A 13,595-nucleotide genomic window follows, 5' to 3' on the forward strand; every position below is an offset into this window, starting at 1 on the left:
CCAGAAGTAATGATGACCCGTGGGACTGACCACACTTAACAGGAGAAAAAAAAACTTTCCTAATATCCCATAAGAACCTAAAGGTAATAAAATTTAACTAAAGGTAGAATATGATGAATTCCTATAAAACACCTTACAATGTGAAGGTTCTTATCAGCTACATAAACATGATTCCAATTTTCTTAATGCTTCTAAAGATGTAGCACAATATACTTCATTGCAACAGAATTTCTTTAACTACATGAACAAAAATGTACGTTTAGAGAAGAATATAAAAATATTTTTTTTAAAATGGGATAATCAAATTGGTCACCACAAAGGAATAAGCTACCATTGCAATGTCTAAAAACAAGTACAGTATAAAATGAATGCAGCTATCCCTTACATAAAAAAGTGATTGATGATTTAATCAAACAAAGTATACTAAAAGAGCAATTCAGTTAATCGAACTCAGCAGTATATCCAGGTACCAGATGGTACCTGAAGGATGGCATTAGATTATAGCAAATTTAACGGAATAACCCCGCAAGTAGCAACACAGAACATACATACACAACTACTTTGCATTCAATAAGTCCAGAACGTTTTTAGATAACATCATTTACCTGTAGATGTCATCACCTTCACCAATTTTTTTTTTAAATCTAGGAGGCAGTCCAATGTGGAGTGCAGAGAAATGTTTTTGGAAATGCAGTTAAAGGAAAAAAAACCGTCATAATAATACAACAGATACAGAGTTAACGGTTAATTACCCTTGCCTAATAAAAAAAATAAATCTAGAGAATTCTCTACGTGCCAAGTATGACTATATCGGCAACTAAACCATCTTCATATGTTGACATCAACTTGTTAACATCATTAAGAGCATAGACCTTACTGTCTATGAAATCTATTACCGTGAAATATTTAAAGTTATAGGAAAGGAAAAAATAAAGACATGTTAAAGGGATATTAAACCCCAAATTTTTCTTTCATGATTCAGATAGAGAATGCAACTTTAAACAACATTCCAATTTACTTCTGTTATCAAATTTGCTTCATTCTTTAGATATCCTTTGTTGAAGAAATAATGCACAAAGGTGAGTCAATCACACAAGGCATTTATATGCAGCCACCAATTAGCAGCTACTGAGCCTATCTAGATATGCTTTTCAGCAAAGGATATCAAGAGAAAGAAGCAAATTAGAAAGTTGTTCAAAATTGCTTGTTCTATCTGAATCATGAAATAAAAATTTGGGGTTTCATGTCCCTTTAATCTTTTTTAAGTGAAACAGAAAATAATGAAGTTTGTCGGAAGAATACAGAATCAGGGACACACAAAATTTTATTAATTTTTTAATCAAAGCTCAAACGTAATTAAAAAGAATACAATTCCACATACACCCAAACACATCAGTACAGGTGCTGGGTTGGCTATATATTTGCAGAACCTGGTACACAAGTATAGTTCACTTAAACTGTGTTTTAAGTCAAATGTATTGAAATTCACAGTTTTGGTGCAATTTATAATAAAATTGTAGTGTTAAAGGGACACTGAACCCAATTTTTGGTTTACAACCTGGGTTGTTCTTGCTGATTGGTGGATAAATTCACCCACCAATAAACAAGTACTTTCCATGGTTCTGAACCAAAAAATAGCTTAGATGCCTTCTTTTTTCAAATAAAGAAAGCAAAAGGACGAAGAAAAATTGATAATAGGAGTAAATTATAAAGTTGCTTAAAATCGAATGCTCTATCTGAATCACAAAAGAAAAAAAGTGGGTTCAGTGTCCCTTTAAGATCAAAACTTAACAAAAAGCCACTTTTACTTTTAAAATGTTTTTTCCACTATAACATAAAAAAGTGTTTTCACAAATTTTTTTTAATTTTTTTTTTAAAGTAAAAGTAAAACAAAAAAACAACTTAAAGTTCTTCTACCTTTCAAGCAGACCTGGAAAGTCCTGTTAATTTTTTTTAATGTTAGTTTACAATGATAGTAATATTGATAAATACCGGTGTTTGTTTCCATTAATGTAAGTGTAAGCTAAAAAAACTCAAGCAACATGCGGCTCTGTTTTAGTGATCTGAACTGTTACATTTACTCATTGAAAAACTGCAGGGTTTCATTATTGTGAGAGTTATGTTTCTGAAAATGGATTTGTCCAATAATCAGCAATTTCAAAGAGGTAGTGATACAAATCTGTCCGCCTGGCAATGTCATAGGGAGTTTCCTCTAGTTTATTTTTCAGATGTGGTTTGACGTATCGGTTCATCAGCAAAAGTTCTAGAATTTGTCGGCTATCGCGGTTTCCAGAAGCCAAGTGCAGAGGGGTCAGCAAACCTTTAGTCTGTGCGTTGATATCTGCTCCGTGCTGCAGCAAGAAAGAAGCCACGGAGGTGTTGTTCCATTTGCATGCACTGTGCAGAGGGGTCCAACCGTCCACGGTGACAGCGTGCACATTAGCACCCCTGGCAATAAGCTCACGTACCACGCTAAGGTGTCCATTATATGAGGCTCGATGTAGTGGTGTATAGTGATCATCATCTGTTGTGTTTACAAGACCTGGCTCCTTTGCGAGGATTCTTTGCAAGGTGGTGAGCTACAAAAGGCGATAAAATATAAAATATGACCAATTAATTGAATAAACAAATTAAAATACTGTGAACTGAGAAGCATAGACAGACAATATATTTAAACTCCAACAAAAAAAAAAAGTAATAAAGTATCAGCACTCAACTGTGTGTGTGTGTATATATATATATGTATACACACACACACACACACATATATATATATATATATACATACATACACACATATATATATACATACATACATACATATATCACACATACACTTATCCATATGGTCCATAATACACGGACCCAATATACATAAGACAAACATATTTAAATGAAAAAAAAGAGAAAAAAAAAGGAGGTGAAAAACCTGTGTGGCTGAAATATACCAGTATTACGTTTTATAAAAACAGAATTTATGTTTACCTGATAAATTTCTTTCTCCAACGGTGTGTCCGGTCCACGGCGTCATCCTTACTTGTGGGATATTCTCTTCCCCAACAGGAAATGGCAAAGAGCCCAGCAAAGCTGGTCACATGATCCCTCCTAGGCTCCGCCTACCCCAGTCATTCGACCGACGTTAAGGAGGAATAATAGCATAGGAGAAACCATATGGTACCGTGGTGACTGTAGTTAAAGAAAATAAATTATCAGACCTGATTAAAAAACCAGGGCGGGCCGTGGAACCGGCACACCCGTGGAGAAAGAAATTTATAAGGTAAACATAAATTCTGTTTTCTCCAACATAGGTGTGTCCGGTCCACGGCGTCATCCTTACTTGTGGGAACCAATACCAAAGCTTTAGGACACGGATGAAGGGAGGGAGCAAATCAGGTCACCTAAATGGAAGGCACCACGGCTTGCAAAACCTTTCTCCCAAAAAATAGCCTCGGAAGAAGCAAAAGTATCAAACTTGTAAAATTTGGTAAAAGTGTGCAGTGAAGACCAAGTCGCTGCCCTACATATCTGATCAACAGAAGCCTCGTTCTTGAAGGCCCATGTGGAAGCCACAGCCCTAGTGGAATGAGCCGTGATTCTTTCGGGAGGCTGCCGTCCGGCAGTCTCGTAAGCCAATCTGATGATGCTTTTAATCCAAAAAGAGAGAGAGGTAGAAGTTGCTTTTTGACCTCTCCTTTTACCTGAATAAACAACAAACAGGGAAGATGTTTGTCTAAAATCCTTTGTAGCATCTAAATAGAATTTTAGAGCGCGAACAACATCCAAATTGTGCAACAAGCGTTCCTTCTTTGAAACTGGTTTCGGACACAGAGAAGGTACGATAATCTCCTGGTTAATGTTTTTGTTAGAAACAACTTTTGGAAGAAAACCAGGATTAGTACGTAAAACCACCTTATCTGCATGGAACACCAGATAAGGAGGAGAACACTGCAGAGCAGATAATTCTGAAACTCTTCTAGCAGAAGAAATTGCAACTAAAAACAAAACTTTCCAAGATAATAACTTAATATCAACGGAATGTAAGGGTTCAAACGGAACCCCCCTGAAGAACTGAAAGAACTAAATTGAGACTCCAAGGAGGAGTCAAAGGTTTGTAAACAGGCTTGATTCTAACCCAGAGCCTGAACAAAGGCTTGAACATCTGGCACAGCTGCCAGCTTTTTGTGAAGTAACACCGACAAGGCAGAAATCTGTCCCTTCAGGGAACTTGCCGATAATCCTTTTTCCAATCCTTCTTGAAGGAAGGATAGAATCCTAGGAATCTTAACCTTGTCCCAAGGGAATCCTTTAGATTCACACCAACAGATATATTTTTTCCAAATTTTATGGTAAATCTTTCTAGTTACAGGCTTTCTGGCCTGAACAAGAGTATCGATAACAGAATCTGAGAAACCTCGCTTCGATAAAATCAAGCGTTCAATCTCCAAGCAGTCAGCTGGAGTGAAACCAGATTCGGATGTTCGAACGGACCCTGAACAAGAAGGTCTCGTCTCAAAGGTAGCTTCCAAGGTGGATCCGATGACATATTCACCAGATCTGCATACCAAGTCCTGCGTGGCCACGCAGGAGCTATCAAGATCACCGACGCCCTCTCCTGATTGATCCTGGCTACCAGCCTGGGGATGAGAGGAAACGGCGGGAAACACATAAGCTAGTTTGAAGGTCCAAGGTGCTACTAGTGCATCCACTAGAGCCGCCTTGGGATCCCTGGATCTGGACCCGTAGCAAGGAACTTTGAAGTTCTGACGAGAGGCCATCAGATCCATGTCTGGAATGCCCCAAAGTTGAGTGACTTGGGCAAAGGTTTCCGGATGGAGTTCCCACTCCCCCGGATGCAATGTCTGACGACTCAGAAAATCCGCTTCCCAATTTTCCACTCCCGGGATGTGGATAGCAGACAGGTGGCAGGAGTGAGACTCCGCCCATAGAATGATCTTGGTCACTTCTTCCATCGCTAGGGAACTCCTTGTTCCCCCCTGATGGTTGATATACGCAACAGTCGTCATGTTGTCTGATTGAAACCGTATGAACTTGGTCCTCGCTAGCTGAGGCCAAGCCTTGAGAGCATTGAATATCGCTCTCAGTTCCAGAATATTTATCGGTAGAAGAGATTCTTCCCGAGACCAAAGACCCTGAGCTTTCAGGGATCCCCAGACCGCGCCCCAGCCCATCAGACTGGCGTCGGTCGTGACAATGACCCACTCTGGTCTGTGGAATGTCATCCCTCGTGACAGGTTGTCCAGGGACAGCCACCAACGGAGTGAGGTCTCTGGTCCTCTGATTTACTTGTATCTTTGGAGACAAGTCTGTATAGTCCCCATTCCACTGACTGAGCATGCCACAGTTGTAACGGTCTTAGATGAATGCGCGCAAAGGAACTATGTCCATTGCCGCTACCATCAACCCGATCACTTCCATGCACTGAGCTACGGAAGGAAGAGAACGGAATGAAGTATTCGACAAGAGTCCAGGAGCTTTGTCTTTCTGGCCTCTGTTAGAAAAATCCTCATTTCTGAGGAGTCTATAATTGTTCCCAAGAAGGGAACCCTTGTTGACGGGATAGAGAACTCTTTTCCACGTTCACTTTCCAGCCGTGCGATCTGAGAAAGGCCAGGACGATGTCCGTTGTGAGCCTTTGCTCGAGGGAGGGACGACGCTTGAATCAGAATGTCGTCCAGGTAAGGTACTACTGCAATGCCCCTTGGTCTTAGCACAGCTAGAAGGGACCCTAGTACCTTTGTGAAAATCCTTGGAGCAGTGGCTAATCCGAAAGGAAGCGCCACGAACTGGTAATGTTTGTCCAGGAATGCAAACCTTAGGAACCGATGATGTTCCTTGTGGATAGGAATATGTAGATACGCATCCTTTAAATCCACCGTGGTCATGAATTGACCTTCCTGGATGGAAGGAAGGATAGTTCGAATGGTTTCCATCTTGAAAGATGGGACCTTGAGAAATTTGTTTAAGATCTTGAGATCTAGGATTGGTCTGAATGTTCCCTCTTTTTTGGGAACTATGAACAGATTGGAGTAGAACCCCATCCCTTGTTCTCTCAATGGAACAGGATGAATCTCTCCCATTTTTAACAGGTCTTCTACGCAAAGTAAGAACGCCTGTCTTTTTATGTGGTCTGAAGACAACTGAGACCTGTGGAACCTTCCCCTTGGGGGAAGTCCCTTGAATTCCAGAAGATAACCCTGGGAGACTATTTCTAGCGCCCAAGGATCCAGAACATCTCTTGCCCAAGCCTGAGCGAAGAGAGAGAGTCTGCCCCCCCCACCAGATCCGGTCCCGGATCGGGGGCCGATATTTCATGCTGTCTTGGTAGCAGTGGCAGGTTTCTTTGCCTGCTTTCCCTTGTTCCAGCCTTGCATTGGTCTCCAAGCTGGCTTGGCCTGAGAGGTATTACCTTCTTGCTTAGAGACGTAGCACCTTGGGCTGGTCCGTTTTTACGAAAGGACGAAAATTAGGTCTATTTTTTGCCTTGAAAGGCCGATCCTGAGGAAGGGCATGGCCCTTACCCCCAGTGATATCAGAGATAATCTCTTTCAAGTCAGGACCAAACAGCGTTTTCCCCTTGAAAGGAATGTTTAGTAGCTTGTTCTTGGAAGACGCATCAGCCGACCAAGATTTTCAACCAAAGCGCTCTGCGCGCCACAATAGCCAAACCCAGAATTCTAAGCCGCTAACTTAGCCAATTGCAAAGAGGCGTCAAGAGTGAAAGAATTAGCCAATTTGAGAGCATTGACTCTGTCCATAATCTCCTCATAAGGAGGCGAGTCACTATCGAGCACCTTAATCAGTTCATCAAACCAGAAATATGCGGCTGTAGTGACAGGGACAATGCATGAAATGGGTTGTAGAAGGTAACCCTGCTGAACAAACATCTTTTTAAGCAAACCTTCTAATTTTTTATCCATAGGATCTTTGAAAGCACAACTATCCTCTATGGGAATAGTGGTGCGTTTGTTTAAAGTAGAAACCGCTCCCTCGACCTTGGGGACTGACTGCCATAAGTCCTTTCTGGGGTCGACCATAGGAAACAATTTTTTAAATATGGGGGGAGGGACGAAAGGAATACCGGGCCTTTCCCATTCTTTATTAACAATGTCCGCCACCCGCTTGGGTATAGGAAACGCTTCTGGGAGCCCCGGCACCTCTAGGAACTTGTCCAATTTTACATAGTTTCTCTGGGATGACCAAATTTTCACAATCATCCAGAGTGGATAATACCTCCTTAAGCAAAATGCGGAGATGTTCCAATTTAAATTTAAAAGTAATCACATCAGATTCAGCCTGCTGAGAAATATTCCCTAAATCAGTAATTTCTCCCTCAGACAAAACCTCCCTGGCCCCCTCAGATTGGGTTAGGGGCCCTTCAGAGATATTAATATCAGCGTCGTCATGCTCTTCAGTAACTAAAACAGAGCATCCACGCTTACGCTGAACAGGGTTCATTTTGGCTAAAATGTTTTTGACAGAATTATCCATTACAGCCGTTAATTGTTGCATAGTAAGGAGTATTGGCGCGCTAGATGTACTAGGGGCCTCCTGAGTGGGCAAGACTCGTGTAGACGAAGGAGGGAATGATGCAGTACCATGCTTACTCCCTCGCTTGAGGGAATCATCTTGGGCATCATTGTCATTATCACATAAATCACATTTATTTAAATGAATAGGAATTCTGGCTTCCCCACATTCAGAACACAGTCTATCTGGTAGTTCAGACATGTTAAACAGGCATAAACTTGATAAGAAAGTACAAAAAACGTTTTGAAATAAAACCGTTACTGTCACTTTAAATTTTAAACTGAACACACTTTATTACTGCAATTGCGAAAAAACATGAAGGAATTGTTCAAAATTCACCAAACTTTCACCACAGTGTCTTAAAGCCTTGAAAATATTGCACACCAAATTTGGAAGCTTTAACCCTTAAAATAACGGAACCGGAGCCGTTTTTAAGCTTTAACCCCTTTACAGTCCCTGGTATCTGCTTTGCTGAGACCCAACCAAACCCAAGGGGAATACGATACCAAATGATGCCTTCAGAAGTCTTTTATAAGTATCAGAGCTCCTCTCACATGCGACTGCATGCCATGCCTCTCAAAAACAAGTGCGCAACACCGGCGCGAAAATGAGACTCTGCCTATGCTTTGGGAAAGCCCCTAAAGAATAAGGTGTCTAAAACAGTGCCTGCCGATATTATTATATCAAAATACCCAGAATAAATGATTCCTCAAGGCTAAATAAGTGTTAATATCAATCGATTTAGCCCAAAAAATGTCTACAGTCTAAATAAGCCCTTGTGAAGCCCTTATTTACAATCGTAATAAACATGGCTTACCGGATCCCATAGGGAAAATGACAGCTTCCAGCATTACATCGTCTTGTTAGAATGTGTCATACCTCAAGCAGCAAAGACTGCAAACTGTTCCCCCAACTGAAGTTAATGCTCTCAACAGTCCTGTGTGGAACAGCCATGGATTTTAGTTACGGTTGCTAAAATCATTTTCCTCATACAAACAGAATTCTTCATCTCTTTTCTGTTTCTGAGTAAATAGTACGTACCAGCACTATTTGAAAATAACAAACTCTTGATTGAATAATGAAAAACTACAGTTAAACACTAAAAAACTCTAAGCCATCTCCGTGGAGATGTTGCCTGTACAACGGCAAAGAGAATGACTGGGGTAGGCGGAGCCTAGGAGGGATCATGTGACCAGCTTTTGCTGGGCTCTTTGCCATTTCCTGTTGGGGAAGAGAATATCCCACAAGTAAGGATGACGCCGTGGACCGGACACACCTATGTTGGAGAAATATAACGAGTAAGATGGCAAAATACAGGGAACATATTTTCTTGCTAATGCGGAGTCTGGCGAGATAAAGAAAACGTAATACTGGTATATTTCAGCGCACACGGGTTTTCGCCCCTTTTTTTCTCTTTTAAATATATAGGTTTGTCTTATGTATATAGGGTCCGTGTATAGTAGAAAAAAAAGAGGCAGACACTCAATAAGATGAAGTCCAATAAGTACTTTACTTCATAGGCAGAGCAACATTTCGTGGCTCACACCCCCTCCTCAGACTCAATACAGGGTCAGTGTATTACAGACTATTTTATATGATTACGTAATAAAAGTTACATTTTATGGAGTTCTAAGTTGTGACTTTTTCTACCTATATACCCTTTTGAAGAGAGTGCTTTTAAATAGTGCTTCTGTCTCTCTTTATACCATTATATTGGCACTGAGCACCCTCCAAATATTGATTCACACAATAAACATTGTGAAACTTATCCATATGGGACTGCACTCTCTTGTCCTCTTTCAGAGCTTGTATCTATAGGCATCAATAGATTCACATCTATTTTCAAACTTTTATTATTTCATAATCCAATGTTTCGGCCTCCACTGATCATGTTTTCACTGAGCAGTGTGTGAGAAATTTTAGCTCCTTGTGTGAAGAAGCTAATTTGCCTAAAATCAGACAGCTATGTCTCCTCTGTTGCACCGAGTGGTTACAACGTAACAAATTAGCTTCTACACACAGGGAGCTAAATCTTCTCACTGAAACACAATCTTAGCTAGAAGGAGATTGTTTCTCAGGAGAAGTGTCTGAGAGAATTTTAGTCCGGTGAGGAGAGGGCGTAATGAGATGCACAGTGTTACCGAAGGATGTGGGAGACAGACAAAGCTGGAGAGTTTTAGGCAGTCTTGTATCTCTTGTACTGTTCTTCATATGTTACAAACAAAACAACAGTTTCTCTGCTCAGCTCATAGAACTTAGTGCACCTTAAGTGAGCCAGCTATGTCAGTTAGTGACTTCCTGGTTGTAGGCAGTTAGTTAGGGAGTGAGGGGAAAACAATAGCTCAGTGATTGGGTATAGGACATACGTATTTATATTCAGTGAAACATCCTGCATGTTTTTTATTTTTTATTAGAATTAGCTGCAAAAAGGTAATGCATGTCAATTGCAAATTTTATCTATTCTTAACACTTTATTTAAATAGCCTATATAATGTTGGTGTCAGGGGCGTATTTAGGTTTGTGTGCTGCCCTAGGCACTCAAAATTCTGCTGCCCCCCACCCCACCCCAGGTTTAAGGCCTTTTTTTAGACATAATATTTTTAGGGGCAGAGTGTAAAAAAAATTAAAAAATAATGTCTTTTTAAGTAGCTGTTCACCAGGGCTTGCATTCACTCTGGTCACACACACATATATATATATATATATATATATATATATATATATATATATATATATATATATTATATACTATATATATATATATATATTTTTTTTAAGACATTATTTTGCAAGTCAGATGATTAAAGTGTTTATATCAGAAAAAAATATCCTTCACTGTATGATAGTTTGTCAGTAGGTAGTTGTTTAACCTTAAACATCTTTTTTGGTGATTGAAAGTTATTTAAGCAAAATATCTGCTTGGATAAATATGTAATGAATATACATAACTGACCTTTAAAAGTACTTAAAAAATACAACAGTAGTTATGATAGGTTTAGGAATTGTATCCTAGGGGATAAAGTCACATGATACAATCATAATAAAGTATATACTTGTATTGTTTCTGAATGTATTTAATGCATACAACATATTTTCAGTTGTGTTTTAAGTCACATGTTGTATAGATTCAGCAATAAATACTTATTATTTGCATGTATGACAGATAGACAAACAGTAAATGTACAAGTATGTAGTGACTAATCCGTTTAAGTATTTTAATGCTTAATGAAGATGTATTGAAGGGAGAAAGGCATATGCTGTTTCACAGTGGTCACGTTGTAGTGCACACTGCACTGTGTAGTGTGTGTGAGTCTCAATCACGCGGTGGAGCCAGGAAGAATACCGCATTCCCTCTCAGTCGAGGCCAGGCTGCGCAAGTGAGCTCTGCCTCCACTGTCACCACGTCATGCGCACCCCGCATACAATCCCATAGGATAGCAATAGCCGGGTTCAGCCATTTAAGTAATTAGTAATTGGTTGATTTAGCCACCCGGCCCTGAGTTCAGTAGAGTGGCCCTAGGGACTGAAAAATTCTGCTGCCCCTTAAAAATCTGTTGTCCTAGGCACCGGCCTTGTTGGCCTATGCCTTAATTACGCCCCTGGTTGGTGTATAATGCCCCTTTAAAATTAAACTAAAAGTAGACAATTAAAGTTATAGTAAATCCTAGCTTTTGTGAAAAGCTAAGATTTACCTGTGCAACAAATAAAGGGGACTTGTAGTGTCTGCCGTGCTGAGCGTCTCAAGCCGCCCGCTAGCAGAATATTTTAATAAAACATACATTCTCTCCCGAACAATGAGAAATGTAATTTTGACTTCCATATCTCTTTAAATGTCTTTTATCCCAGGGCCTGAGATCGCTGGGAGCAGAGTTGGGGTGGTCTATTCACAAAATGAAATCTTTACCAGCCATTATAGCTTTAGAGGTGTTAGGTTATACTGTATTTCTCTCAACACATTAAAGGGGACAGTAAAGTACAAATTAAACTCTCATGATTCAAATAGGGATTGTAAATTTTAAACAACTTTCCAATTTACTTTTATCATCAAATTTGCTTTTTTCCTCTTGGTATTTTTGTTAAAGGCTAAATCTAGGTAGGCATATAGGCTGATTTCTAAGACTCTGCAGTACACCTCTTATCTCACAGTCTGGCTGGGGAATTATAAAAAGTATATTAATATAAACAATGTTGGTTATGTTAAAACTGGGGAATAATAATACAGGGGATTTTCTATTTTTTTTCCTTTAAATAAACATTTTTGGTGTTTACTGTCCCTTTAAAGTTTCAGTGAATATTGTTCCAAGGACAGAACAAAACCAGAGAAAAAATGAAATGCAAGAAAAAAGCATATTTAAAATGGCAATACCATGAAATTAGCTTGCATGCTCTAGATAGAGCATATACAGTAATTAAAATATGTACATTTGATATCAAATTTGCTTCTTGGTATACTTTCTGAAAAGGCACAGCTAGGAAGACTTAGCGACAAGCATGTCTAACACCACATGGTAGCACTGTTTGCAACAAAGTAACAAAATGATACATTATTTGCAATCAATGCTGCCACATAGTGCTCAAGACGTGTACATTTTCCTATACATATCTACATATGCTCTTCAACAAACTATAAGTGCCAGCACAAATTAAATTTGATAACAGAAATAAAATGAACAGCAGCATGCTCTATCTGAACCCATTTCGGTTTAATTTTTTCATCTCCCTTTAAAAAGAGAGAAATCTGACTGATATATATTTACTACTAACTGCTGTTGTGAAAGGGACATAGTCATATCACTCAAAATGAATCCTGGAACTACCTTTAAAACTAAAATGTTACAAATAAGAACAGTAACTAAAATGTTACAAATAAGAACAGATGCATTTGCTACTTTTAAAGTACAAAGAGAACGAGATGCTTTTAACTTGACATTTAAAACACAATATGTTAAAAAGGGACACAATTTGTGATCATTTGTTCTTTAGTACAACATATTTTATTGCTCCCCCCTCCCTATGATTCTAACAATATATAAAATGGATAATCTTACTTTATTCAGCTGTGGTACATATACTGTATCAGTTTAACACAAATGTTCCTATTTTGTTACAGCATTCCTTTTGAAATAAATTAATTTCTTTAACTGTGTGCATTACCCCTTGTAAAGGTGTTAAATTCATAGGCAAATTTCGGATTGATCAAAATACTAGAACATAATTTCTGTATTGGGAAAATTTATATTGATCCAAGCAGATAGCAGGAAAAATTCCCCATACAATGCACAAGGGATTCGGTGAGTAAAATCCTTCAGTCACAGGTTTTGTACTTTATTTCAGCAACAAAAATAAAATGTATGCTTACCTGATAAATGTCTTTTCTTTCTTGACACGGTGAGTGCATGGATCATCTATAGCTACTGTTGGGAATATCATGGCCTGACCAGCAGCAGGAGGCAAAGAGCACCACAGCAAAGCTGTTAAGTAGCACTTCTCCCTACCCCACAATCCCCCAGTCATTCGACCAAATGGAAGGGAGGAGAAAGGAAGCAACACAAGGCGCAGAGGTGCCTGAGGTTTATATAACAAACTGTTTTGAAAAACAGGGCGTACCGTGGACTCACCATGTCAAGAAATTAATTGATCAGGTAAGCATAAATTTTGTTTTCTTTCTAATGACACAGTGAGTCCATGGATCATCTATAATTACTGTTGGGAATCAAATACCCAAGCTGGGACAAGACAGGTAACCTAAACAGAAGGCACCACTGCTTTAAGATCCTTTCTCCCAAAAGAAGCCTAAGCGAGGCAAAAGTATCAAACTTACAGAATTGGAAAAAGTGTGCAAAGATGACCAAGTTGCAGCCTTGCAAATCTGCTCCACAGGAAGCTTAATTTTTGAAAGCCCAAGAAGATGAAACAGCCCTTGTAGAATGAGCCTGTAATTTTCTCAGGAGGTTGCTGTCCAGCAGTCTCATATGCCAAGTGAATAATGCCTTTAAGCCAGAGAGAGAGCGAAGTAGCCGTAACTTTCTGACCAGAAAGGACAAGAC

General features: G+C 39.3%; 1 protein-coding gene across 1 annotated transcript in view; it reads right to left on the minus strand.

Annotated features, from left to right (window-relative positions):
- Nucleotides 1–1,322: 1,322 nt before the first annotated feature.
- ANKRD49 (ankyrin repeat domain 49) overlaps nucleotides 1,323–13,595 on the minus strand; it is an 83,624-nt gene continuing 71,351 nt past the window's right edge. Inside the window, exon 3 of the mRNA XM_053708613.1 lies at nucleotides 1,323–2,579. Within this exon, the coding sequence (XP_053564588.1) occupies nucleotides 2,118–2,579 (462 nt within the window). The 3' untranslated portion in view covers nucleotides 1,323–2,117. The remainder of the gene's footprint in view (nucleotides 2,580–13,595) is intronic.

The sequence above is a fragment of the Bombina bombina genome, chromosome 3, assembly GCF_027579735.1.
Source record: "Bombina bombina isolate aBomBom1 chromosome 3, aBomBom1.pri, whole genome shotgun sequence".
Taxonomy (NCBI): domain Eukaryota; kingdom Metazoa; phylum Chordata; class Amphibia; order Anura; family Bombinatoridae; genus Bombina; species Bombina bombina.